Source organism: Sinohyriopsis cumingii, chromosome 8, assembly GCF_028554795.1.
Source record: "Sinohyriopsis cumingii isolate HCF-2022 chromosome 8, ASM2855479v2, whole genome shotgun sequence".
Taxonomy (NCBI): Eukaryota; Metazoa; Mollusca; class Bivalvia; order Unionida; family Unionidae; genus Sinohyriopsis; species Sinohyriopsis cumingii.
This window is the reverse complement of record NC_142968.1, coordinates 77,007,037-77,034,285: the sequence shown is the minus strand read 5'-3', so window position 1 is coordinate 77,034,285 and position 27,249 is coordinate 77,007,037. Positions and strand designations below refer to the sequence as shown.

At 36.0% G+C, this 27,249-nt stretch overlaps 1 protein-coding gene across 2 annotated transcripts in view; it reads left to right on the top strand.

Moving 5' to 3' along the window:
* Positions 1–27,249, top strand: part of LOC149793909 (uncharacterized) — a 38,447-nt gene continuing 11,198 nt past the window's right edge. The window contains exons 1-7 of one of the 2 annotated variants that reach the window (XM_089966481.1): positions 1–154; positions 3,629–3,696; positions 4,202–4,284; positions 5,237–5,308; positions 13,942–14,041; positions 16,778–16,875; positions 25,582–25,653. In XM_089966481.1, the coding sequence (XP_089822607.1) occupies positions 3,642–3,696; positions 4,202–4,284; positions 5,237–5,308; positions 13,942–14,041; positions 16,778–16,875; positions 25,582–25,653 (480 nt within the window). In that variant the 5' untranslated portion in view covers positions 1–154; positions 3,629–3,641. Of the gene's footprint in view, positions 155–190; positions 212–3,628; positions 3,697–4,201; positions 4,285–5,236; positions 5,309–13,941; positions 14,042–16,777; positions 16,876–25,581; positions 25,654–27,249 lie in introns of those variants that run through there. The other variant, XM_089966482.1, reaches the window with a different exon arrangement.

Sequence of the window (27,249 nt, the reverse complement as noted above, 5' to 3'; positions counted from 1 at the left end):
TGCACAAGCAATAGAACAGGGCCACGTATTTAACTTTCTCTATAGATACTCGAAAGTAGGACACAAACAGATAATCACAGAGAGAGATTCCTACTTCGGTGACTAAGGATCAGTACCCAACCCATGCCTTGTTTTTCAATTAGCCAGTGTACAGGTATGGTGTGATTTATATCGTCTTTACTATTCATATGTCACTGTAAAATTTTTAAAGGTAAGAAAATATCACAATATAGTTCCGGTAACAAAACATTACGTTACGCTTGAGTTATTCCATATAAGTGAAGCCCGAAGCATTTATTTGAATATTTCACCTATCTTTAGAAGTATATATATATATATATATATATATATATATATATATATATATATATATATATTCTTATCCGGCTCCATATTGTAAAGTTAATGACGGTTCCTGAAAGAATCGTTAAATGTGATATCTTGAGATCAAGCCAAAATTAGCCTTTTACCTTAATTTTAGTGCTACCTTTGTGAAGCAATCATACGTCTATAGTGCCAAAAGAATAACTGCTCAAGATGGTTTCGTGTGTGTCTTGAAAATCAGTAACCACCACATAACGAGTTCACGGATGTTCACGATAAGCTAATGAAAATAAAATATGGTTTTATAACTGAGAATCAATATTTGTGTTACCCCGGTATGGCCGAATCTAGAGCGCTACGTTCAACAAGGTGTATAATCAAATATAGTTTTTTAAGGATAAACGATGCAATGTAGAGTTTATTGAGAGAAAGAAAAAGAAATACAAACGAAAGGCAATTTCTCTTAGAAGGACGATGTGTATAAACAAAATATATTGTTTTTGTCAGTTTTGGGAGAAAGTTATGCTGTCTTGTAAAGAGTAAGCGGTATAGAGTCATTCGAATTAGATTAGATCATATGCGATTTAAAACGTCGTAAATTGGAGGTAAGAATCAATTGCTTGTCATGAAAATTGCCCATGGTGCAGTAAATATCAAACAATCGGGATTGAGAACCACATAGGCCTCCCGAGATTCGAAGTTATAATTAAGTTTGTGTTGTTCTCAAAAGACACATTCAGATAAAACTTCAGGCGAGATATCTTCACGGACTTGTATAGCACGACTTATTTTGTTCTGTCTATAAATAAATATGATAAACACCACTGTTATAAAATCTTACTACCTTCTTCCCATTCTGACTGTTAAAATATATTAATAGATTCGGCTAACACAAGAGATACGAATCTGAGAGAAAACGCCAAATGTGAAATAAAGTCTTTGTCATATTTTCTAATCAGTTCCGATATCGTTAAAGTCTGAATAAATGCTGGCATTACCTTTAATGACTAACAATTATAGTGATTTGTTTACCAAATTCCAAATTCAGATAGTCAAAATTTGAAGCATGTATAACTTAGAATAATTATTAATCAGTTCTGTTTAATGTTGGATACAAAACTTACAGCATCGTAGATCTAGACGGATTCAAAGACTGGCCATCTTCTGCATTTGATGTTGAAAGAAAATAAAAAAAGAGTCGAAATACACCTTTCATAACTAGCAATATTTATATAGCAGCCCATTTAAAAAGACAATACTGTGCAACTGTATCAGTCTCTACGAGATAGAATTAAACCATATTTTTCGTAAGAAGTCTACTCATTCATTATGGCTTTCTAATTAGCATGCAATAAAAATGTTTACTTGCTACATATACAAGTATTTAGTTTGAATCATTTCTAAATTCTGTTTTGACGAACCTGGCAAACAAATGTTGCTACATGTTTATATTGAAATCCGAACTCACAAATACATAGCAATTTGTTCGCTAACAATTACATTCGTAACATGTAGGGCCAGATATATGCAGGATTTGAGTGTGAGGCGATGAACAACTATTGCGACATTTGAACGTAAAGTAATACTGAAAAAGGAAGTGGCGATTTACAGTATATTATTTTCAAGCTAGCGCAGCACGTGAGTACTAAACGGTATTTTCAGTTGGCGGTCTACAGGCCTGTGAAAAAGTCTCTGGACTCACAACATAAAGAAGACATAACTGCTTAATTTTTCATAGTCGTTCGTTTATTACAGAAATAACCTTGAGAAAAGGGAGGAACGGACTTACACATGGATAAAACGAAGCTTTATATGCTTAGCGAAAGTGACGAAATCCAGATATGAAAACCAGAAGCATGTTTACTAAAGAATATTCATGCACGAGATACTGTGATATACTAATATTTTAATAAATATTGAGAAATCAACATGCGAATTTTGAATGGGTGGCATTCTTAGAACAGAAGCTTAAACGTTAATATTGTAGTCATGTAGGTGTGAAATTATGATGGTGACATAACAAGTGGAATGTTGAAGTTGTGAACGCATCATGGGGACACAACAAGTGTGTAGTTTTCGTACACACATACCAAGTGTTGTTGTTGTTGTTGTTGTTGTAGGGTTTAACTCCATGTTTCAGCACACGATAGGCTATACATGGCGGCCAGTATTAATGGTGGAGGAAGAACCCGGGAAAGCCCCGGAAAGAACCACCGACCCACGAGAAGATACTGGCAAGCTTTCTCACATACCCACCTTGGCTGAATCCGAGACTCGAACCCACGCAGACAGAGGTGAGATGGCAGTGATCCGTAACGGAGGGCGCTTTAGACCACTCGGCCAATCGGGACCCCCATACCAAGTATGAAATACTCCTAACAGATGTGATGCTATCATTGCCTAAATAAAAACTTGGTAGAATATGTGTTGTGTCCATTAACTGCTTGCACGCATCACAAGTAAGTCATTCAGATAAGATAGTAAAGTTATGCGTGTTATAGTTAACTTAATTAGCTTAATGAAGAACAACATTTGGAATGGGTAAGAGCAACGCAGGCCAATATATATCATACTGTATTTACATGAAAATACATGGTGATAGAAGGTTCTATAATGTGGTACGTTTGCTTAGCATGAATATTGTTTGATGATGTAAATCTCAAAGTTTTCATTTCAGTCCACATGCGTGGCGAATGTGAATTACTCAATGCATACTCATAAAGCTTCGATGTAAAGTAAATCTAATTCTTCGACGATATAAATACCCGAACGATTGCATTATAAGATTAGACTTATGTCAGGTTTAACAGATTTAAAACAAAAAATGTGCATACATTCGGACGATATTGGTATCGACATTACATGCAAAGAAACCTAAAACAAAACAAAAAAAATGACACAACGTAATGTAATTTATTTATTTGCTGTCCATCCAAACATATGACGTAATGAATATCATTGTCACACTATGGTTAATTGCGGTCTTTGCTTATGTAAAAGATTTTCATAACTTATATTGTATTTATACCTACCATAATTTGCCCACACCACAAATTGTTTATACCATCTCGTTGTAACATCTTCCTTTTTCTAGCGTTATGTACCACTTGAAACTTCCTGAACGTGAGCAGACACAGCCAAAGCTATATATGAATGTAGATAGTTTGATCAACCATGTAACTCATATAGTCCATGCATAATTATGATTCAGTGAATGGGTGGCTGTAAATATAGATATATAGAGATATAGATATTTATACAGAATATGGAACCCGTATAATTAGAATATTATTATCTTCTGTAGGTTAAAGCAAGAGATGCACTTTCCAATTGCCTTTGTAGTCCTTGTGCTAGTGACTGACAGGAATGCAGGTACATTAGTATTGTTGTCATTATTATTATTATTATTATTATTATTATTATTTTCTTGCACGTGATTGCTGTTTTCTTGTTGTGTTTTTGCTATATGTTGTTATCTCTACTACTGATATTCTATGTACCCACGTTTTCCCGAAATTTAGAATAATTGTTTCTGAAAGAGCTTTGTATGCAGTTGACATTGCATTTTGAAATTATAAAAGATACTAGTTGAATGCATGGTTATATTTGATAATTTAGATCTTTTAGAACCGAATCTTTGGTATTCCATTATCATTGTATTTTATTTTTTACAGATTCTACAATAATGTCATATATTCAAGGCTCATTACCATCATGTTAACATAATTACTCTAAAATTGAAATGTTCACGAGGATGCGTTGTTCCAACAAGTTATCTTAACGAAATATGATTATAAATAATATACATTTTACTGTTCTCTACGTAACGAATAATAATATTAACGATTCTTGTTCTTACAATGACCTTTTATTTCAGAGGCCCGTCAACATTGTCTCTCATGTAATGAAGTACCTACTCCTCATTCATGTACACGTGTCACGCAGTGCGGTGATCACGAAGTGCGTCATGCCTTTCATACATTTTTAAAGATGCTTTAAAACCTTGATAACTGATATGTCAAAGGTGACCTATTTCAAGAAACCGGTATCTAAAGAAAAGTATGATAGATAATTCTTATAGTATTTGGCTGATCGAGCATAATGTTTGATTCAGTATTTTTATTGTCGTCAATAAGGTAAACATAAATAGACTGAAACTCAAAATCATGCATTCATATTTTATTTGTGTAAAAAAACAAATGTATGCTTCACGTTGTTGCACGAGCTCAATTCGTGCTGTAATTTATACATCCGATCCAGCAAAGTGTTTGATTAATAAAATATTCATTTTTTACGTACTGTTGCAGGGATATATAATGAGTAAATGATGCAACATTCGTGTTAAGCTTTCATTAAATGTTACCAATTTTCGAATATATACTCTTGATTCATTTTTATTGTGCCTTTTAAAAGTAGTAGTGTCCGAACGAGTATTAAGCACTATTGTGCTTTTGATTTTCTCCTCGTATAATATGTCCCCTGATTCATACCATCTCAGAATGTATAATATTATACAATGTAATACAATACAAAACAATACACCACAATTGCAAATGGAATATAAAAACATATTATACAATATAATACAATTCGATATCTCATACGATATAATACTACACTTTACGTAGAACCTGTACCTCACATAATTTTACGACAACCTGCTCTTTTTGTGCTTTTTACAGTTTTACATTTCCAATATCGCCTTCTTGAGTCAAACAATTTTACACCTCAAGTTGTTGGTTTGGTCAGTTTAGGACCTCCAATATCGTCTTGTCGACTCAGATCCTACTCAACAACATGTATATCAAACACACATGCAAGAAATAGCGTTCTTTTGATTCGCAATGTAATATATTCATTCATCCATATTTATATCAAAATATAACCCTTCCTTCTTTTTCTTTATTTTCAGTCATGTTTCACTGAGAGCATTGTCAGCACTAGTGGTATAGTCCTTTACAACGTCGGCTGTATGTCCAAACTGGTTGGTAAATTCATTCTTTATAGCTAATAGTTTGCTATTCTACATTTGGCACTCATATTTTTACAGACCGATTTGCTTATCTCGAAAGGAACAAGGCCTGCCTTATCACTCAGCACATTTTGAATAAGACCACTTAAACATTTCACAACGGGTCCTTGCGTTGCGGACATGATTAACTTCGAAATCTATAGTTTTACTAGAATATCTGGCTGTTTGATATTTTGTAAAAAATATCAGTAGATGAAATAAAGTGCACGCATTTAACACAATTATGTTAGCATACTTTCACTGAAGAATTGGGACATAATGTATTCACATAAAATGACAGTGGTATAATATATTTATCAGCGACTATTAAAAACATTATAAATGAAATCTAATAAAGAATGTCTTTATGGAAAAGAGAACGAAATGAGCTAAATATTTCACTTTATTTATCTACAATACATAATATCATATAGCTCTAAAGTAGTAGACACAAAAACATAATCGAATTCAAAGCTGCAGATTTAGTCAGGCGTCGTCGACGCTTTTCAGTTTATCAGTTGCGTACAGGGCAATATTATTAGAGACACGGCTATTATCGTAGAAGCTAATGTAAACATGAGTGTGATGTACATGACGAGAATATATGCAACATAAATGGAAAGTTTTAAAACGGGCCGAACTTATGGAGTAGATATCTGCAGGTAAGTATATTTCTACATACTCTATTTTGAGACTTTGTGTCTAATTGTGTTTCTGCGAACTACATAACACGAACCTGATTTCTAATGTCATTAAAATTGTTAGCATACCATGCATGCATTTATTCAAATCAGCTTATTATTAAAAAAGGCCTTTACAATATTTTGAATATAAGAGACTTAATTTGTGATGCATGCCCACTGCTCTCGAAATCAGGGTCATACAATCAGTCATTATTCTATTTCTTTATCCATGATGTCACCTTTTAACCTCAGCAGATATGTTGATGAACCTTTAGCCAGGTCCGCAGTGGTAAACAATAACATTGTATGTGAATCTTAATTATGAAATAACCCAAGAGTATGCTAGACCTTTATATATATTCAGCATCATATAATTAGACATAAGACAGGTAACATATTATACATGTTTAATTTATCAACTGTCCCGTTTGAATATTGGGTACAAAAAGATTACTGTGAGCCGCTGTAATGGCAATAAGAGTAGCAATATGTGTTTTGATGTAGCAATCAGATTAGAATCCTACTTTGTACGTTTAAAGGAGCAAACATCTTTTGTCTAAGGCTGCATATGAGTTTTCCTGCATGTTGTGCCTAAGGTTAGGTTTTATGTTATTTTTATCAAACTTTCGGTTGTCATAGCAAGGCGGTAGTAAACAAATATTCATATATCTATATGATACTTTTGATCCACATTAATTACACTGCACGGATATATTTATGATGGCATACATTAAAAAACGTTTTCCCTTTTTCAGGATGGTAGAGAGGTAGCAAATATTAGTTTGTTTACTTTACTTTAAAACATTTATTTTATTGTAATCACACTTTCAAGCAATGATATTTTTGAAATGTTCTATTCAATGTTTCATAGCGTCGACAATGACCCTCATTTCCCACATCTCAAATTGCATCCCTGCATCCCTTCTCGCCTCTATCCCCATGACATAGTTAACCCATATACCACCGTTGAAGGTTTATCGCTTTTAATGTTGCACACACGTGACGCAGTCACTGCGGTAGAGTAGTTTACGAATGGTAATGTCTCCAAAGGGTTTTTAAAAAAGACAAACGTTGATGCTACTGTCCATGCTGTGAGATAACTGTAGTTTTAGAGTGTAGCAATCGATACACTATGCTGCTCAGTGGACTTACTGAATTTACTGGTAGTAGAAGTTAATGTATTTTCGATCAATATTACATATGGCAGGCCTGTATTACTGATTGTGAATATAATGTATCGACAGAGGTTGTGTCGTGATTTTATCCACATCAATGTCACAATATAATTGAATATGCGCTTCCTGCTCATTTTGTAGTAGCAGAAAGAAATATATAGATGACTCGAGTTTTTAATATTTTCGCATTGAAGAAATGCTTCGGTGGTTTATAGAGAAATTTCAAAAAGCTGTCACGCCATCAATTCTCAAATTATACTGAAAGAATGTATAAAGGTTACTAACTGTGTCGTTCCTCTGTGAAGAGATTTGTGTATCAAAAATGAAACGGATAAACGTAGATCGCTGTGTCACTTAAGTGTGTCGTACAGGTGTATTAAGGAGACCCAACAATTGCGTTTGCATTTCCCGAGAAATGGCTAGAGCACAATGATGCATCAGTTGACTGGGTAGTGATCCTACAAATGGAAAGAAATATACCGGGCACATTTTTATGCGATTACAAAAACTGCTTTTCAGTTGATATTCGAAAGGTATTATGATGCCGCAGAAGAAAGTTTAAGACCGGATTGCATCTTGTGGGCGCTTTTAGCAAAAGCAGCAAATCAAAAGCGATTGAGGAAGTTAATGAGCGCTCAAAAATGTGATGATATTAAATTCCAGCGTCACGAGTTGGTTTAGTACTCTGTTATGACAGGTCAATCGTACTCATGTGAACTGGTGAGACTCGAGAATTATTTTTTATTCTCATTTGAATATGATTATTAAAATGTCAATAATAAAGAGCTATTTTATCTATGAAAACCTAATCTAAAACGCCATGAGGTCGAGTCATGTTCTTTGTGCGGCTTAATATACGCCTAGCTTTTGAAATCACTTGATTAAGAGCAGGAATTGTATTAAACAGCGACGAGTCAACTAAAAAGTAGCAGTGTTTCCACCAATTAGATCAAACGCTCGCGTGTATGTAAAGGAAGCTTCATGGCTAAGATGTCTGCCTTAGAAAATATTAATTGTGGCGATCGTGTTTTGAATGAGGTATTGAGTTAAGTCAGATAATAGGCTATGCCGACGCTGTGAATATGTCCGTGAAAAATATAAGGGGCACGGAATGAAACCGAAATCACAAACCACCTGCCGCTGCACAAACATATATCAAAATAAATGAAACATGAATAAATTAAATAATAACCGGATTGAAGCGGTTACAGTTTCTGACCCTGATATAATACACAATTACAACTTACTTCCTAATCAGGTTGACACTTCATCCTCCCCTAGTAGATCTGTGCCAATATAGCCAAAGCTGAAATATATTGCACGGGAATACGGAATACAGGTACCGAGTCGTAAGAAAAAGGCTGATATACTTGGATTATTGAGACTAATTGATCTGAATCCACCACCACCGATTATCACTACCATTGTAGCGGCAGTCACCAAAAAACAACAGTGCAGCAACTAAATTAATCTGCAAGTGTATATAGTATCCGAATAACAAGAGGTCCAAGAGAATCTGACATCATTGCAGCGGTATATATGTATAAATAAAACCGTCGTAGTCGTCTTGCCTCTGCAAGCACTATTTAAGCGTCTGAGCATATTCGCACACAATTTAGCAAACGTAGTGGTGATTTGGGAAATGATATGATAATTTTCCTTCCCACCCACAAACCATGTAAAGATGCTCGACAACTATTGACCAATATGATTCCTGGAATTGTAGCGAGGTTACAAAACTTTGGTCATACTGATGGTAAAGCAGACAATATCTTCCGCGCTTATCTTGTTAAGCTGGTCAACTTAAAACTATTACATCATGGATTCCCAGTGGTGCCCGCATACTACTTAATCGCAACGACACCAGCGCTATCGGTGATGACATTTGCAGAGACATTGAAAAGGTTCTTAAAACGCCGAAGAAATACATAAATGTAGAATCGGGATGAACGAAAGATCATCCGCGGTAAAATAAAGCAAGCGAAAATGTGGTTGGCAAGCTTAAAGACGAATTCTTGCGTAAGCTAATCGAAGAGTGTATGGACTGCGACCATAAATGTACTCGTTATTGGTCAGTAGTTTCGCATGAAAGAATAATAAAAAGACTAAAGGTGTCCCGCAGGTGATTGTGAGGAAATATCGATAGTTCCGTATCTGCTGAAACGACTGTAATTCCTCTCGCACATATGCCTTGCTTGGAAGTAATGTCCCACCAGGTGACTGTAACAAACATTTATGGATCGGTTGTATTTTTACGATGGTAAGCACATCTTCTAACCACACTGTGTCTCTTGCAGAACGTTTCTGTCCACTATCTAACTCATTGGATGCATGCAGATACATAAATAACTGGTCTCTGAGTCACTGTAACGGTGATAACCCTGAAATTATGTCTGAGTAGCCGTGAAATTGTTTTGGCGAATATCATTACCTTGTCTTGATCCAGTAGTTCATTGCTCAGTGCTGCTATGGCAAATGAAAGACGGGTTACCCATTGTTGAAATCGCTCACTGGGTGACCGAATAACCGTTTTGCAAGAGTACGATTAAAACGTTTTACATAAGTTTGGTGACGATGAACACTGGCCTGTCCAACAAGTACTCGCATGGTTTTTGTCAGAAACAGAAGCACATATCTGAACATTTCTTTGCCTGGGTCCACTTGCAATAGTCGTGACCATGAGAGTGGTACGCGTGCATAAAGAAGCTCGCGTGCATCTGCGACACTTGCAACATTTTATATGCAAGCCGCTCAGCCTCTTTGTATCTGCTTGTCACGTCGACAATTGTTCAAGAGTTCTTGCAGGTTCATAATATGCATTGTTTATGACGAACATTGTCGTTTGGGAGAAACAAACAATCAGTCTGAAGAAAATCAATAGCTGTTTAGACATCAAACCACCCATATGACATTTGTCTTGGTACGGCAAGTAAATTTGCCACAACGCTGATTTTGCTAACCATGATCAAGCAATCCCTTGAGTGACCTTGGCCACAGCTTCACCGTTCCAATACGCACGCAGACTGTAGTATAAATTTGCTATTGTCTGACGTTTTATGTCCAATTTTTGCTGATGTCAAAATACTGTGCTTCTAAAGAGAGCCACCAAGTGCAGTCTTTCAGGACCCATGGTGCGATTCGTTTTTTCAGTGTTGGATTAGTCGCATTTAAATCATAAATTAGATCATATCCACATATTTAGGTGAACAGTAATAATTAGATGCTATATAAGCATGTTCATGTCGGTAAACGGCAGCATCAACACAATTTATCGAAATTTTGGTTCTTTGTTAGAATCCAGTCGCATATTGGCGCAGGTCCACAATAATGATATCCAGGAAGATGCTTTTGGTCGAGATATTTACTACATGGTGTATGCGGTATCATGTTTCAGCAGCGACAAAGTCGCCAACGTAAACCAAAATATGCGCTTCCACGATTGTACTGATAAAGGTAAACGTATTTGCTCTACGTCGTACCCAAGGACCAGTAATCGCCACATATCCACTTCAAGTCTGAACCCGACGACATAATTGCGTTCTACAACAATTGTTTTATTCAATGGCACCACTCAAAACAAATCCGAAGATGTATTGAAGATTAAAGCAAGATTTAGAAATTGTTCATCGATTTCTCCACACAAGCAGAACCAAAACCGTTCATGCATGGTATTTCCAAACTCAGTTAGCACACTAACAATTTGCCATACTGGATCCGGAAAAAGCACAATTGTTGTTACATATTGGTTTCAATATGATTAACATGGGATCAGTTGAACGTGATCACGCCATTGGATTATGATCTACCGTGTTATGATGTATTTAAAAGCTTTCACCACCAACATATATTGATTCCATATTAAAGTGTTTAATAGTATTCAACATGTTGACTAATATTCATGGACATTACTGATGTAGATCTGAGCCGATTGGCCACGAAAGCTGATTTGCTGAATTTACTACTCGTGTTCTTGTTGATGTCGATCCAGGTGAGCTCTAAGATTTTTGAAGACTAAAATTGGAAACTGAAAACATCTAATGTTGATATTCAAGGTTTTATTGTGATGCACAAAGTCACATTCTCAAAGAACCTGGCTTAGAACACTAATATTGTTAGAATCAGAGAGAGCAGTGTGTCATTTATGTTTAACAAACATTATGTTGATGGTATTAATGCAACAATACAACGTGTGCATCAACAAGTCACTCACTTACCATCACCAACACCTCCAACGCGTGTACTAACGTCACGGAGCCAAAATCCTGGAATATTAGTCAAAGAAAGAGAATAATAAACGGACGTCTTTACCGTAAAAAATAGTCGATGCATCTTTATTCATAATTTAAGTAGTTTGAGAGACCTGAAGGGCCACGAGTCCGCATCATACATATTTATTATCACTGTCCACAGGGTGGAACATAAATGCTGGTAACTGATAAGTGGCATCTTGATTTTGATTTTGTACTAGAAGTGTTATTTGCAGACCAGTCGGACAGTACAATTCGAAATATTTGCACATTGTCACTATTAACATCATTAGTTGGAGAAATATTAAATCCAGTTTGAAGTACTCAACATTTGTCCTAGCGGGTAATTAACCATCCTTGATGTTTGTGTTTAATATTAGATTGTACCATTATTTTTTGCACTGAAATATAGTGTTGTTGAGGATAAAATATAACTCGACCATTGTAACCGTCTCGATGTACCACAAACTACTCGAGATCAGTTTGGAATCATTGCAGCGCACGTGAAAACTAGAGCAACATATGCAATACCTATACGGGATTGTTTATACAATGGCGAAAGTGACATTCACGATTTATCCACTCCTGTTATTTTCTCCAACGACTATGGTATGTCAATGTTGACATAATTAAATAAAGAAAGATCGCCACTGTTCTTCAAAAGGATGTATTTGCTCGGGTATTAGTTATTTCGCAAAGGCGATCGTTAGATGTTTTAATATTAGATTTAATAATTAGTATATACGTGATGGAATGTGTCCAATGTGAGTGGGTTGCCGAATTTACTCACTGGCTGTTGGATGACCTAACCAAAGTTGTATACATCGATGGTAATATCGTTCCACTTGTCAATGAATATCTGCGTTATAACGGTTTCATCACACCATCGTATTCACTGAAATATAATCTTGTTAATGGCCAACCACTCTAACCACCTTGAGGTACCACAACAAACTCGAGACCAGCTTGGAAACATCACGCGTTCACGTAAAAACTTCAGCAACAGGTGTAACACTTTTTCGGGAAATAGTTATTGGGCTAAAACAATAATAAGCTGCCAAAGGTGCGTCAAAGGTGCCTAAACAGTGTGAGACAGAATGAGCGGAGCGCTAGACTATCAGAACGCGCAATCATCAGAGATTTAAGTATTGCATGGGCAGAGATGTTCTATATCTGCATGATAATTGTACTAGTAAAAATGTGTCCCGGTAATTGGCCAGAAGTGCGTGTGAGTATTACGCGTATTGAGTATTGCGATAATGAATCCGCACATGGGCTGCACGTCGTACAATTAAAATATGCGATGGTATTATTAATAGAAGAACTGTCATGAACCCTCAGTCTTAGCGCTGTGATACAATAATCAAAGCCGAGATAAAACTATTAAGAACTCCTCACTGATCGTGAAATACAAACGCGTGTGTTTAATCGTACTTGGTATTTACGGTCTTTCTGCTAACATGTATTCATTCATTGCCTGCTCTGCGCGCAGCGTGTATTGATTGATACCTCATTTATGACAAAGAGTGACTAGTAGTATCAACTGTTGGATTTCGCCCTTTTTGTAAACCCTTTGGGGGCATTGACACCCAGTACGAAACTCTACCCCCATGACCGGGTCAAGTGTGTGCAAAACTAAAAATGAGAAACGTGAAAGTATTTTGTGGGATAACTCTGTCATTGAGGTAGAATCAACAACAGAATGCAAAGACACAACGTGGACAAATAAGGCAAATATCCCACTTACATACGTTTGCTACTAAACAGACTCATTGTATTACAACCCAAATTTAAATCGGATTGTACTGTATCGCCTCAAATTCGTCTCAAGGTCTAACAGGACTCTTCCTCCATCCAAATTAGTAACTGTCATGTAAGAACTTTACTTAATATAAACGTGAACACGTCTAAATAAATAATCTTATTGAATATCAAGCTGACCAGTCATATAATTATTGTACATGTAAGGAACATAAAATCAGCGAAAACTATGGATCAAAATGTATAGTTGCTTTAATAGCCACCATCTTTGAGTTGTATTGCTACATCTGAACATAGTGATGTACTCTAAGAAATAGAATGAAAATAAGTCAACACATACACTGAATAATTTTATATCTGATACCCTGTTCATATCAACTAATGCTTATCAATAATAGCACAACTTCCAATTGGTTTTCTTAACTTCAAAATCAGAGAATTTACTTCCGGTTATGTGTATGTGTTATAATTGTGATTTTTGAAGCCAAATACTATATCAATTACCAACGACATCAATAATAATAATAATAATAATAATAATAATAATAATAATGATAATAACAATAATAATGTTAAAAGTAATGTGATCATATCGTATCTAATTTGGGATTCGGTTGAACATTGAACATCGGAAGTGTATTCACTACGTCAAGCGCACCGATATGGGTTTGAAACTATTTGTCCAAATTAAAAATTTTGTCTTGTGTTTATCTCTACAAAAATGATTCTTTGTCTTACAGAAATGCTCCGCATCAAATGTTGGCAAACGAGATGTGATTGTCACATGCATAGAATGTTGCAGCACAGATTTTTGCAATGTTGAGGGATGTGGAATTAAGGGTGAGTAAAGACCAGCGGAAGTAACATAAGGGAAAAAACAGGTTTGATGTAGAATAGAGAATCCAGTAGATTGAAATGTGGGCTGATGACATCAGTGGAGACTAACATTGGGACGCCATCATGGTTCTGGGACGATATGGCATAAAATGGGACCATGTCTTCTAATTATTCTTGCGGGACTTTACGGCCTCAAGGAAAACGTATGGCCTCTAACGAGAAATGTAATGTTAAATCTACAAATACTCAAAATGTAACAGTTGGGGTAATACCTAGCTATCTACTAAGTAACATCCGTACTCTCAATATCCATACTAACTAACCAAGAAGCTGTTTGAATGACCAACACCCACACGTACTAATCAACGAAAGGGTAGGAATATTCGCACTCATTATAGACACGAACATACGTTTATGGTACAACACGAATGGCAACACGCTAATGGAACTGAAATAATTTTAAGTGAAACCCCTTAATAAACGAAGCTACTATTCACTACAACCTCACAATCCCAGTAACCTTAGTGTAAGGAGACTATACGGTAGGCATATACACATGCACGCACGCACACACGTGACATGCACACATATACGTATTTACTGTCAGAAAAAGAGAGTACTCATAAATTAAAAACATCAAGATGGATGTGTGGAGCAGAAGTTAAATCCATTATAAACTAACCTTACCGATACAATATCTACCTTTCTATAACATCAGTGCAATTCGTGCATAAACAATAATACCGCTATTATTATCCCTTCTACCACTGCAGTTCAGCGATATGAGAGACAATACTAGGAATATAAACAAGCTATACATACAAAAACGACACAAATAGTATAATATATTGTAAGGAGAGAAGAGAGAAGGAGAGCGTGCACCTAAATAAAGCTACTTAACATACACGAAGTGAATTTGATGAAACAGTTGAAGTGTCTACATACATTTAACAGCATGCACTGATAGAATATATCACATACAATATACGAAATACATTTCCGTTATGACACTCGTGAAAACCCATACATACAGTGTGCAATTTTGAATGCTGTTTATCGAATTTGAAATTCAAAATAGTAGTGACTCACTAAACGGCTACCCATTGTCACTTGAGAAACACCGGCAGAAAAGGTATTGAAATATTAGTGATGTATTGGGTAATTCTGACTCTTCACTTTGGTACAAATGTACAATTTTGTTTAGCAAACATAGCTTGAATGCTCATTGATGATATTAGCTATCTAAATGTCATGTTGATGAAGAGAGGAAAACATTTTGTGCCGTTATCATACTAGATAAGAAGTTTACAATAGGATACGTTTGTTTTGTAATTTTAGGCTGTGAATGGTAAAGTTATGGTCCTTTGCAGATGTGTATCTTACACTGAGTGAATGTACATATTATAAAAGAGATGTTAGGTGTAAAAATGTGGACTGATTTTAGTCCCATGAAATAAAACTGACATGAGATATAAGCGATTTTGTTACAAGAGAGGTGACTTTCGCTTTACACACACAATACTTAAAACTTGATAAAATTAAAGAGAGTGTTCCATCCTCAATGTTCATAAATTCTTTTGTATGTGACTGGTCATGTCTCGCTCTTAATCATACTGGTTGTAAAGGTATTAACTAGATTGGTTTTAAGAAACAATGAACGCAGGGTCTAGACCATCTAATCAGCAAATCATTCCAAATTCAGGGATTACTTGTACTTTGAATTTTTTATGCATTCGCCATCAAAATCACAAATGGGGATACACTTGAATAAAAGCGTCTTCTTTGAAACATTGAGAGAGAAAGAGAGAGAGAGAGAGATAGGAGGGATGGACGGAAGCATTGGGGAAGAAGTAGAGTGTGTGTGAGAGAGACAGACAGTGAGACAGAAAGTGAGAGTGTTGTAAGGAAAAGATTATACTTCTTTTTACAAACCTTCTTATGTAACATGCTGCGAATTTTTTCGCAATTTCTTTTCCTTAAAAAGCACAGACATTTTATGTAGCATGCATAGCTTGAAGATTATTGTGTTATACTGTTTTATGTCACAAGTTTGCAATACAAGAAAATCGTACCTTAAAGTCGATCTTTGACCTTGCTTGACAATGAGCCCAACTATCGTCTCTCTTCATCAGCAGCGCATTGCTGTCCTGTAGGTAACGTTTGACTCAGCGTGTTAAATCTAGAATGACACAAATTCGTACATCTCAAGTCAACTGTCGTTCACTCTACTATGATATCGGTTGACATATTTTAGGTATAATGGTTGTTTAATTGAATGTATAAAGTTACTTTAGGACGTAACCAATGCAAGAGATATTTAATGCAAGAACTATTCAATTATGATATTGTTTCCACACAGATAAAATCATATATACCAAACTATCTGAAAAATCAATTTTAAATGTTATCACGTACATGGTGTGCCTGCAGGTGAACATTTAAATTGCCTTGTAAATGGCACGTGCAATCTTTGTCAAGAATATATATGTATCTATGCATGCAAGTATGTATGCATGTATACATGCATGTATGTATGTATGTATGTATGCACGTATGATTATGTATGTATATATGTATCTATGTAGGAATGTGTATATGCATATATGTGATTCATCTTAATATCACGCATTAAAATATTTTTATCTGTATTAATAAGCAAATTCATTGTATCACAAACCACATTGTTTAATTTAGAAACAAACTTTAAAAACACAGTAATTTTGCATTGACTCTTAACAGCTGTACCGCGAGAAAATAGAGGACCCTATTGTTATCATTGTGAGGTTCAGCAAAGACAAAATTCCTGTCAGGACGTTGATATTTGCGATCAGGATCAAGTAAGTTACATTCTGTTGTATATCATTATCATTGTGATGCAATATTTATGCATTATTGTATGATTCTTCGCTAAACGTAAGGTCCTAAGATTAATTTGCTAGAAGCTTTTTTTACTCTAGATAATTAAACAAAATTGCATAACATTTGTATCAAGTGTCTGAATCACTAGATATAAATGAACCAAATATGTTTAGCAATTATATTCAGAGTTTTAATCACTAGATATAAATGAATCAAATATGTATAACATTTATATCCAGTGTTTTCATGATTGCGTAATAACAGCATAGGTTTAAACGGTCAATAGTGCATTTGGTCTCAATGGCTGGATATAAAGGAATCACATTTGTATAACATTTATACCCAGTGTCTCACTGACTAGATATAAATGAATCAAATGTGTGTAACATTTATATGTAATTTCTTCATGACTGCATGATAACAGCAGAGATGTACACTTTAAATTGTGCATTTAGTTTCCTCCCTTACACAACAAGTTCACTAACATACACGTATTTCAAATACAATATTCGTCAGGGCATACGATAATTAGTTTGATTGTAATGTATTCAATATAATTATTATTTTGATAAACGTTTTCATTGCAGCAACTTTCGAAATGTGTATGTATTTATGTGATGTGTTCATGCACATGTAGAAGAGGGGTGCAAGTTATTGTCAGAACGAATGTGAATGAGAACGATGATTTGTATTATTAACTTGTTTGACGAGATTGTAAAATGAAATGTACCTGCACCAGCCTACTCTTTCCGACATCGATAGAGTCAAGAGGAAGATAGAGAGTGAAATGACAGAATACCCTAGGTCAGTCGTGCAAATATTACAAAGTCAAAGTATATGGGTACATAATTAAAACAAAGACAAACGTTGTGTTTGATGCTGGCCACTTTCGTGACTTTGTATTGAACATAAATGATCTTAGTGAACCAAATATTTGCTATGTATTTACAGTATAACATAACTATGTCAACAAAGTCTATAGCGTAAACGTGCTAAGAAATTGAACAATGGGACATAGCATATAATACAAACATTTTTTGAGGCTGTAACCGCCACAAAGAGAAATACAGCAAATAGAGCTTGCTGTATTTCTGGCAGCCACAAAAAGGAAGGTGGGGCAAAGAGCAAAAATGTCCAGCATGAAATAAAAGATAAATGTTGATCAAAATTAAACCGATGAATTCTGTATTGCCGGGGCAGTAGAGCACCCTCATACTCCCCGCTAGTTAGGATATACCCAGCATGTATGGAGGATTGGGACGAAACTTTAAAACGGAGGCGCGTACTTCCTGAATGCGCTGTGGGTCTTCTGGAGCTGTTAGAGTACCCTCGTACGCTCCTGGCGGTCGAAAAGGCAGGTAGACACAGATTAGTCCGGGTCGAGTGAATGATATCCCAGCAAAGCACGGTCGATGCCTATGGTTCTAAGTCTGTGAAACCCACAAGACCTGAAAGAGGAATAAGCACACTGCGGAATGGCGATCTTATAAAAAGTGATTAAAGGGTTACAAAGCTGAGACCTTTTTACCTAACCTTATGCCTTTCTTAAATGCTTCTGAAAGGGCCATATTTATTATTTAAACTGATAGAGAGAACACGGTCAAATTGTCCGATGTGAACTCTTTATATAGCGTCCAAGCCCGCTTACCCAGTGTATGTCATGCCCTGACCAAGATATTTAATTTAATGCAAGAGTACCAATTTGCGAATGAAATGCATGATTTTTGTGTTATTAGAGGATGGTTTGTTTATGGTTTCAACTAAAGCTTGATTATCAGTGTGGAAATATAAACATTTATTGGATAAGTGTTCTACCTAGACCACAACTGCCAGAACGATGGGGTAGAATTCTAGAAGCGTTATATTTTGATATGCCCATGTCTAATCCCAGATGTCATAGAAATAGTGTGTGACCCGGATGGCACTGTATCCGACTGAGGCAGAAGCATCTGTGTACAAGTCCAACGTGTCGGAGGTCAGCCAAATGTCAGGTAATAATAAGGATCTACCGTTAAAACTGGTTAAAAAGTTTTGCCAGGCCCTTAAATCTTCCTTTACCTCTTTTGTTAATTTAATGTGGTTTTGCGATGCCAATTGTCAAGTTGATGAGTCGCCTAAGAAAAGCTTGCCCCGGCAAAACAACTGCGCAAGAAAAGTTAAGAGTACATATGATGGATTGCAACCCCTTGAGGGTAATTTTATTTCAAGCAAGATATAAACGTACGAATTTATTACATTTTTCTAGTCTGTCCATGGGAAGGCGAACCTCTATTCTCACGAAATCCAATTCGTAACAGAGTTACGTAATCATTGTTGACGGAGGAAATGTTTTATCCGCAGCCATAGTAACGCCGATGTCGGCACATACAGTCAGGAAGAGATCGAGCTTCTGCTGGCATTGGACACGAGTTGCATCTAATATCAAAACTCGTCCAAAATATGCGTCATGTATGTTATAGGTAACTTTGTGTTCGCATTGAAGATAATTGCAACAGGTCTCAAATATCTTGCAACTGGAACTACAACCCATTGGTAATCATTTGTCAGAACAATACATGTTCCACCATAAAAAGCCAAAACAATGATATTGCATGGGACAAATATGAATGCATTTGATATGTCTGTTTATGCCATAAAATCCCCCTCCCCAGGTGTTTTATACATGTAGCGAGCCTACTGTGATTTGAACGTTCCTAATTTTTGGAACAATGCTAAGTTCAGGGCCAGTACTGTGCGTATCTAACTGAAATTTGAAACTAGCATCCTGCGAGTTATTCATGAGGGTAGAGAACCGATGTATGAGTCCGCCCATTTGTTTACCTTAACTTTATCATGGATTAGAATTGACAGTGTAAACGACACGCGTACAAATTTTTATTGTAAATGCATCCCGGAGGCAGAAACGATTTGGACGACGTTACCTGTATCCACCGCTCTACCTGTAAGTGAAGCCTTGGTTTTCACTATGGCGCGGGAGACCATGGATGCTGCTGGTTTGTTGTCTGTTGCTACGGAGGGTCCAGCTGATCATATTTGTCATGGATCTCCTGTGTCACATGGGTGGTGAGCCTGTCGGAGACCTCTTGGGTTATAACATTAAGAAGATTGGGTCCATCCAAACCAATTCTCTAGATGATCCAGGTTGAGGGTTGGCGGCCGTTGGCATTGACAATGGTGCCTTCTTTATGGGCCTAGTCACCGCCTCTTGGATTTTGGACCTTGATTGTCTGGCTCTCTTCACTGTCATTTGCAACACAGCCCTCTATGTAAGGAGCATGCTGTAATGAATGCCAGAAAAAGTTATTTACATAAATTTCAGTGTATTACTACGTAGCAATCGTTGCAAATGAATAACCCTTATTGTAATGTTATGAACACCACTGTTCACTCTAGTGAGATGAGGCACAAACTTGGTAATATGAAGAAAGAAAAAATGAACAAAATTTGAACGCTATGAACATAATGGGTTATTGTTTTAAGGTGCGGAACGCAACATCGCCAATATCAACAGAACAATTACAGGTCAGTGGGTCTAAACGAGCATGTAAAAACAATTGACATTATCATGGAGCGAAGTGGTGGAAGAAGAAAGCATGAATGACTAATCAAGTGTCAAGTAGTGAGGTGAGGGACCCAAGTACGCCAAGCATGAAACGCGTAGCAACCGTAACACGTAAGGAACCAACCGGTAAACACACATGCCACTGATACGGAATCAAATGTTAAACATACAATCCAGTGGTACGGAACCAACTGGTAAACACACAGGCCAGTGATAGGGAATCAACTGGTAATCACAAAATCCAGTGGTACGGAACCAACTGGTAAACACACAGGCCAGTGATACGGAATCAATCGGTAATCATAAAATCCAGTGGTACATAACCAACTGGTAATCACAAAATCCAGTGATACGGAACCAACTGGTAAACACACATGCCAGTGATACGGAATCAACTGGTAATCATAAAATCCAGTGGTACGGAACCAACTGGTAAACACACAGGCCAGTGATACGGAATCAACTGGTGATCATAAAATCGAGTGGTACATAACCAACTGGTGATAAAAAAATCCAGTGGTACGGAACCAACTGGTAAACACACAGGCCAGTGATACGGAATCAATGGTAATCATAAAATCCAGTGGTACATAACCAACTGGTAATCAAAAAATCCAGTGGTACGGAACCAGCTGGTAAACACACAGGCCAGTGATACGGAATCAATCGGTAATCATAAAATCCAGTGGTACATAACCAACTGGTAATCACAAAATCCTGTGATACGGAACCAACTGGTAAACACACAGGCCAGTGGTACGGAACCAACTGATAAACAAACAAGCCAGTGATACGGAATCAACTGTGAAACAGAAGGCTAACATAAAATCCAGTGGTACGGAACCAATTAAAAGAAAAGGGTCCAGCTAAAAGACCTCACAAAACCATGTAAAGTCAAATCAAGAAAGCGCACGTACATTGTCAATCCGATTGATGAACTAACCAACCAAACCGAAAGACCACTTGTCAACACAATTATGCAGAACGAAATGACCGAAAATTGGGCGACAAAGTTCGAATTTCGAACAATCCTAAAGTATTAACAAAGTATGACACCATCATGTTGGAAATGTTTGTTATTATTCCACAAACGGCTCCTCCGACCGATCATCGACAGAAAATGCAATCTTCCAATATGTTACAACGTTTCGTCCATAATCGACACAACATAACAAAGGTACACAAAGACAGAAAAAGCGTATCACAGGGTTCATACAGAATTTAAGAATGACGAATTCAAAGACGATCCCAAACTTTCAAAGACAACAAACATAGATTTCCAAGACCTACGTTCGCTAACAATTTTTGTGTGTGAGAAAGCAAAGAATGCAAAATAATATAATATTGTTTAATGATGAAATGAAACTGAACGGGTCTTCCAAAGAAAGAAACCAGAAAACCTCTGCTACATATAAATCTAACAACATTGGACAATTTTATTTGTGATTATGTAAAGAAATTAAAATGTTTGGGTTTATTCCAATTTTCAAATATTTTTAAAAACCCCAGAGTAATCAGCTTGATTTTCCCAAACTGTCAAGGCGTTGAAAATGGTACCTTATTTTTCCCAAACTGTCAAAGACCTTCAAAGACAGTATGAACTCTGGTATTAGGACGGTGCACCTATGCTGAAATATCGGACCGATGAATAAATCAACCAAAGCGAAATACTAGGGTTATACATATACCCCCATTAATACACCGCGAATTTGGAGATAAATTAATTTGGATATTTGAACTGAAGTGCAACGATTTGGCACACTAATGCTATACCATTTGAGCTATTGAAGCTTGCAACAAACGTGGAGTCGTTTGCAATTACTCTTAGTCTATTATATATGTGAAAGGAATTTATGCATGAGACGATGGGATGTATATCTACGTTTAACTTTATGGTTCTCTGGTTTAATGTTGCGTACGACAGAATGATCGAGCCAGATAATTGTGTCGACTATTCTGCCCCCAACCCCATGCATATAAATTTTAGAATAGCGCCGAATATTAAAATCGGGACGCAATAGATCGTCTATTTCTGATTTCAAATGATACTTGCAATATTTTACAGATGGAATGACCCATCATGAGTGTGACTTAATGTATAATAAAAGAAACGTTAGCAGAATTTGTGGAATGGAAATAAGTTAATGTAAGTAAATACTTAACTTCCAGGACTATTCGAATCGGTCCAAATTCCAGGAGATGAGGAAGGTAACTAACAAAGTGAGCCAATAACACCGGAGAGAAAATTTCTACAGAAAAGAGGAAACACGTCCGCACCCCATAAGGAAATTGGCTCAACTGACGCTGCAGTCCCTATCAGAAAGAATCCCTCCGCGCGTTGCCGGAGCGAGAGTATTGCGATTGGCTGGACAGAACACGTGATTAAAAGCGTTAAATATTTTGGCCCTTGACAGCGCGTTACACGACAAATCTGGCGGGAAATTGTAGACCCAATCACACATCCCATAAATGTCCTTACGCGAGCGTAAATCATTATATATTTTTTATTTTAGATGACGTCTTTAAATGTATTTTATTTTGTATACTAAAATGTATTTTATTTTGGATAATATTTCGTGTCATCAATGAGACTTCAGGTAGCATTGCAAAATGACCAAAACATTGCATTAGTAAACCGTATAACACAAAATTTGCAAAATGCAAATTTTCATATTGCATCAATGTATTATTTTCATTATTATTATTAGTATTAGTAGTAGTAGTATTAATAGCAGGAGTAGTAGCATTAGTATTAGCAGTAGTAGTAGTAGTACCGGAAGTGGCTTATAATCTCGGTCATTATCTTTTGCGCATGCCTGTTATAGAAAAGAGGAAATAAAAACGATGAAGTTTCTGAAAGATGTTTATCACAGATTAAACACATAGTCAAGCGACGTCTTTACCGTAAATCAACATATCTGTTTTCATTGGCTTAATTTCATTGTTTTTATTACCTTAGTGACTTACAAAATTAATAATTGTTAAAAATAATAAATAAAAATGATAATTTGATAATTAAAATACTGCTTTACACACGCACCAGACACCATGTCTTCGACCGCACGACGCCACGCGTCATCAGTCCGTGCATATTGCTATACACACGTTTCGGAAGTTTTTCCAGCTTCTAGTATTAAATGGTTTAATACTACTAGTACTACTACTACTACTACTACTAATAATAATAATAATAATAATCATGACAATAATGATGTCGGTTTAAGTCCCATTGCGATCGAACTTAAATGAACTGAAAAGGCTTTCCGCACTGGTTTTCTTATTTCCACGTGGTGAATTACTGCAGATACTCTAGTCAATGCCATATCAGTCGTTTGACTGTTATCGTAGCTATACATGCTGTAATAGGATCGTTTTGAAATGAGAGAGAGAAAGAGAGAGAGAGAGAGACTTTCACGCTGTATGCAATAACGGCATACTTTTCTCGTATCACGTAGACAAAGAGCGCTCGTTAACGTTTCAGACAATATCATGACATGCAACAAACTATGATTTATAGTATGACGACTGTGTCTTCTGTTCTTATACTTAGTACGACAAAATGTACTTAACTATAATTTTTTTTCTCCACAATCAATCAGAGAGGTGCCTGTGTTTGTTTGACACGTATACTGCTATGACTGCATATAACAAAATGTTATCATAAAACATTTGTAAATATTCTAATTTTTTCACAAGAACAATTCGCGGGAACCCCGAGGTGAGAACGAAAGATGAACTTATTTACTTCTTATCAGTAACCGCTGCTGACATGCATTTTGTTAGTTGCGTTCCTAGGTGTTGCAGAGTGGGTTGATGATAGGGTCAGATGTGTGGGATAGTTTTCGAACAATGTTCGATATTGAATTTTTCTGACGGATCTCTTGGCCTCAAACTTCAGACTACAAAAAAAAAAAACGGATGATATTTTGTGTGTACTATACAGTTGGTAACCTTTATTATGGGAATATAAACGTCCATCAATCAGAGGAGTCGTAACCTTGTCAATTTGTGATAGGTTGCTCCAATTCATGATGTATAAATTACCAGAAAGAAAAGTCAATAATTGTGTTACAATATTAAGCGCTACACGCGCCTACGTGGCCCTTTTTAGAATTATGAAAATATTACTGGAACTACATAACGTTATGAACATGACTTAAGTAAACTTCAAGTCTTGGTCAATCTAATACAACAGCAATTATAGTATAAACTTAATTAAATATGTTCAGGTTACTCGTTTGTCACATTACGTTACAATATCCAAGGAAATCATGAATAGTTTAAACACATATGGACGTTAATATAGCACTTCAGTTTGAAGTAAAGTTTGATATCCATCCATGTTTGTAATTGTTTTCTGTCCCTTTAAGCCTAGCTTAGTGCCTAAACCTATCAATATCTTCACTAGTAACTATCAGTACGGATACATAATTACAGTAGACTTTTGAATATCCAATTACTAGTGTACAGTAGTAAAGTGGACATAATTAAAGTAATACTTGCCTATAAACCGAACGCTTGACGAAAATCAGAAACCAATAATTAAAACATATCATACTTAGTAGTAGATATTTTATATAAAATTTGTTTATATGCAGAGAAATAATAATTATGCTCTTTTTGGTGCGCGTAAGAATGCTATCATTTTATTAATATTTGCACTAATGAGAATTTAAAGGGAAGAACAATATTACAAATCTGTAATAATGCATAATAATCCTAACGGTTGATCTTAAAAGAAAGAGATGTCAGTAATATCGTCCGTACATGAACACTAGTGCCATAACTTGTATTGGTCCAATCAGAAATCGCTACATTTATCTACTACATTATTCAAAGAGATGCTTTTCTTCCGAGTTATCTCATATATTGTTTTACTTTGATCATCGATGTTAAAAGCAAAAATACATTTATTTGCAAGCTTTTCCAAGACAAATTTTCACAATATATTTATGACAGATCAAAATAAAGTAAGCATTGAGATAACGAAACACGATGTGTTCAAGCAAGCCAAAATAATGTCACATTCCTCCCAAAGAGCTCTAGCATGTAACTAAGTATAATGAGTACATGTTTCGTAATTTCAAACATTGACTCTGAATTTATTTCATATTTGTTTCAGGTATGTATCCTTGAACCTAGTCTTCCCCATCTTCCAGATATCTACTACAAAAGTAGATGTGGAGAAAAATCGGTATGTTGAAGAGTTAGTAGTAACTTGTGACGATCGCAGCAGGCACATATAAAATATACAATAGACACATTTATCACAGTATTTTGGGAGATTGTCTGGGGTAAAAGAGGAATTCAACATTGAAGCTACATTGTTATTTTGTTAGAAATGGTTAACCTCAGAAGTAGATGTAGAGAACAATCGGTATGTTGAAGAGTTTGTAGTAACATGTGACGATCGCAGGCGGCACATATAGGATATACAATATACAGTTGGGTGGCATTACATTGGGAGCCTGTCTGGGTAAAAGAGGAATTCAACATTCAGGCCACATTGTTAAATTATTAGAATGGTTGACCTCAAATTGGATCACATTATTACATTGTTAGAGGTGGCCAACCGTCTAGAAATTTCATCTGTATTGATGCTATTCACATGTAATAATAGGTCTTTATTTCAAATTCAGCTGTTTAAATTAAAATTTATGTTAACTACCGAGATGAGCGGGTGGTCTATGTACTCTTGCAAGAGAGTATTGATGGGTATCGTTTCCAAAGAAGTCAATGAATGTACGGAATTGTCTCGCAATTCTTTACGCATTTATCTCCTTGGTCCATCAACAAATATTTTTCGTGTTGTTTCTGACTAAGACGAGAAATTTGACAACCATGTCAGTTCTTCTTTCAGCTGAGTGACGTGTAAATAGACGCCGAAATGCTTTTCTTATTAAAGCCTTCTTGCTATTACGTCGTTATTGTTTTCTTCTCTGCTAATTATCTTTTATTGGCGTTGGTCTGGATGGATTACATTCTTCTCGCCTATATTTAAAAGTTCCATTTTATAATAATCTAGGGTCACTTCTCCATAATGGTTGATGTTTAGGTTATTATCAAATTTAAAATACAACATGACGTTTACTGTGCTAGCCAGGGCTTATGCAAATTGAAGATCCACGCTAAGATTGCATGGATATATGGTTGAATATCTAACGTTGCTGCCTTTGTCTGGAGTAAATTGAAATCCACACAAAGCATTTCCACCTGCAAACCTGTCGTTCTGATTACAATACATAATTTTGCTACCTAATTGTCCATTTGGCTTCTGAATCAAGACAGATCGCAACTCACGCTTTTAAAGAGCAAAGCTATTTTTCAAGGGTCTGGTACTCAATATCTGTTCATCTTGGATGAATTTTGTCTAGGACACGTTGAGCTGTTGAAACTCGATATGATTTGGGTCAAAAGCACCGTTGAGATTCGCATTTCTGATGATACCCAAGAGACAACGTAGAAGGTTTACACTCATCGTTTTGGATACTTTGCTGTAGTTCTGCTGTATGTTTGATTCTGTTTCCGACTTTAGGTAAGAATCCAGCACGTTACACATGATGTCTGACTTCTTTAATGCTCGTTCTGCTAGCAATGGTTATCAATGGAAATATGTAATATTCTGATTCAATCATAGACGTACGTTCAACAACTTGTACGTTCAAACAATCATAAGCAAGTGTACATGGTCCATAATTTATAGCATATGTCCTTGTTATATTTTTTATAACATTAGTTCGTCATCCTCATTCAAGTGCGTGTTTAATGTGTCAGGTTTCACTGAGGGATT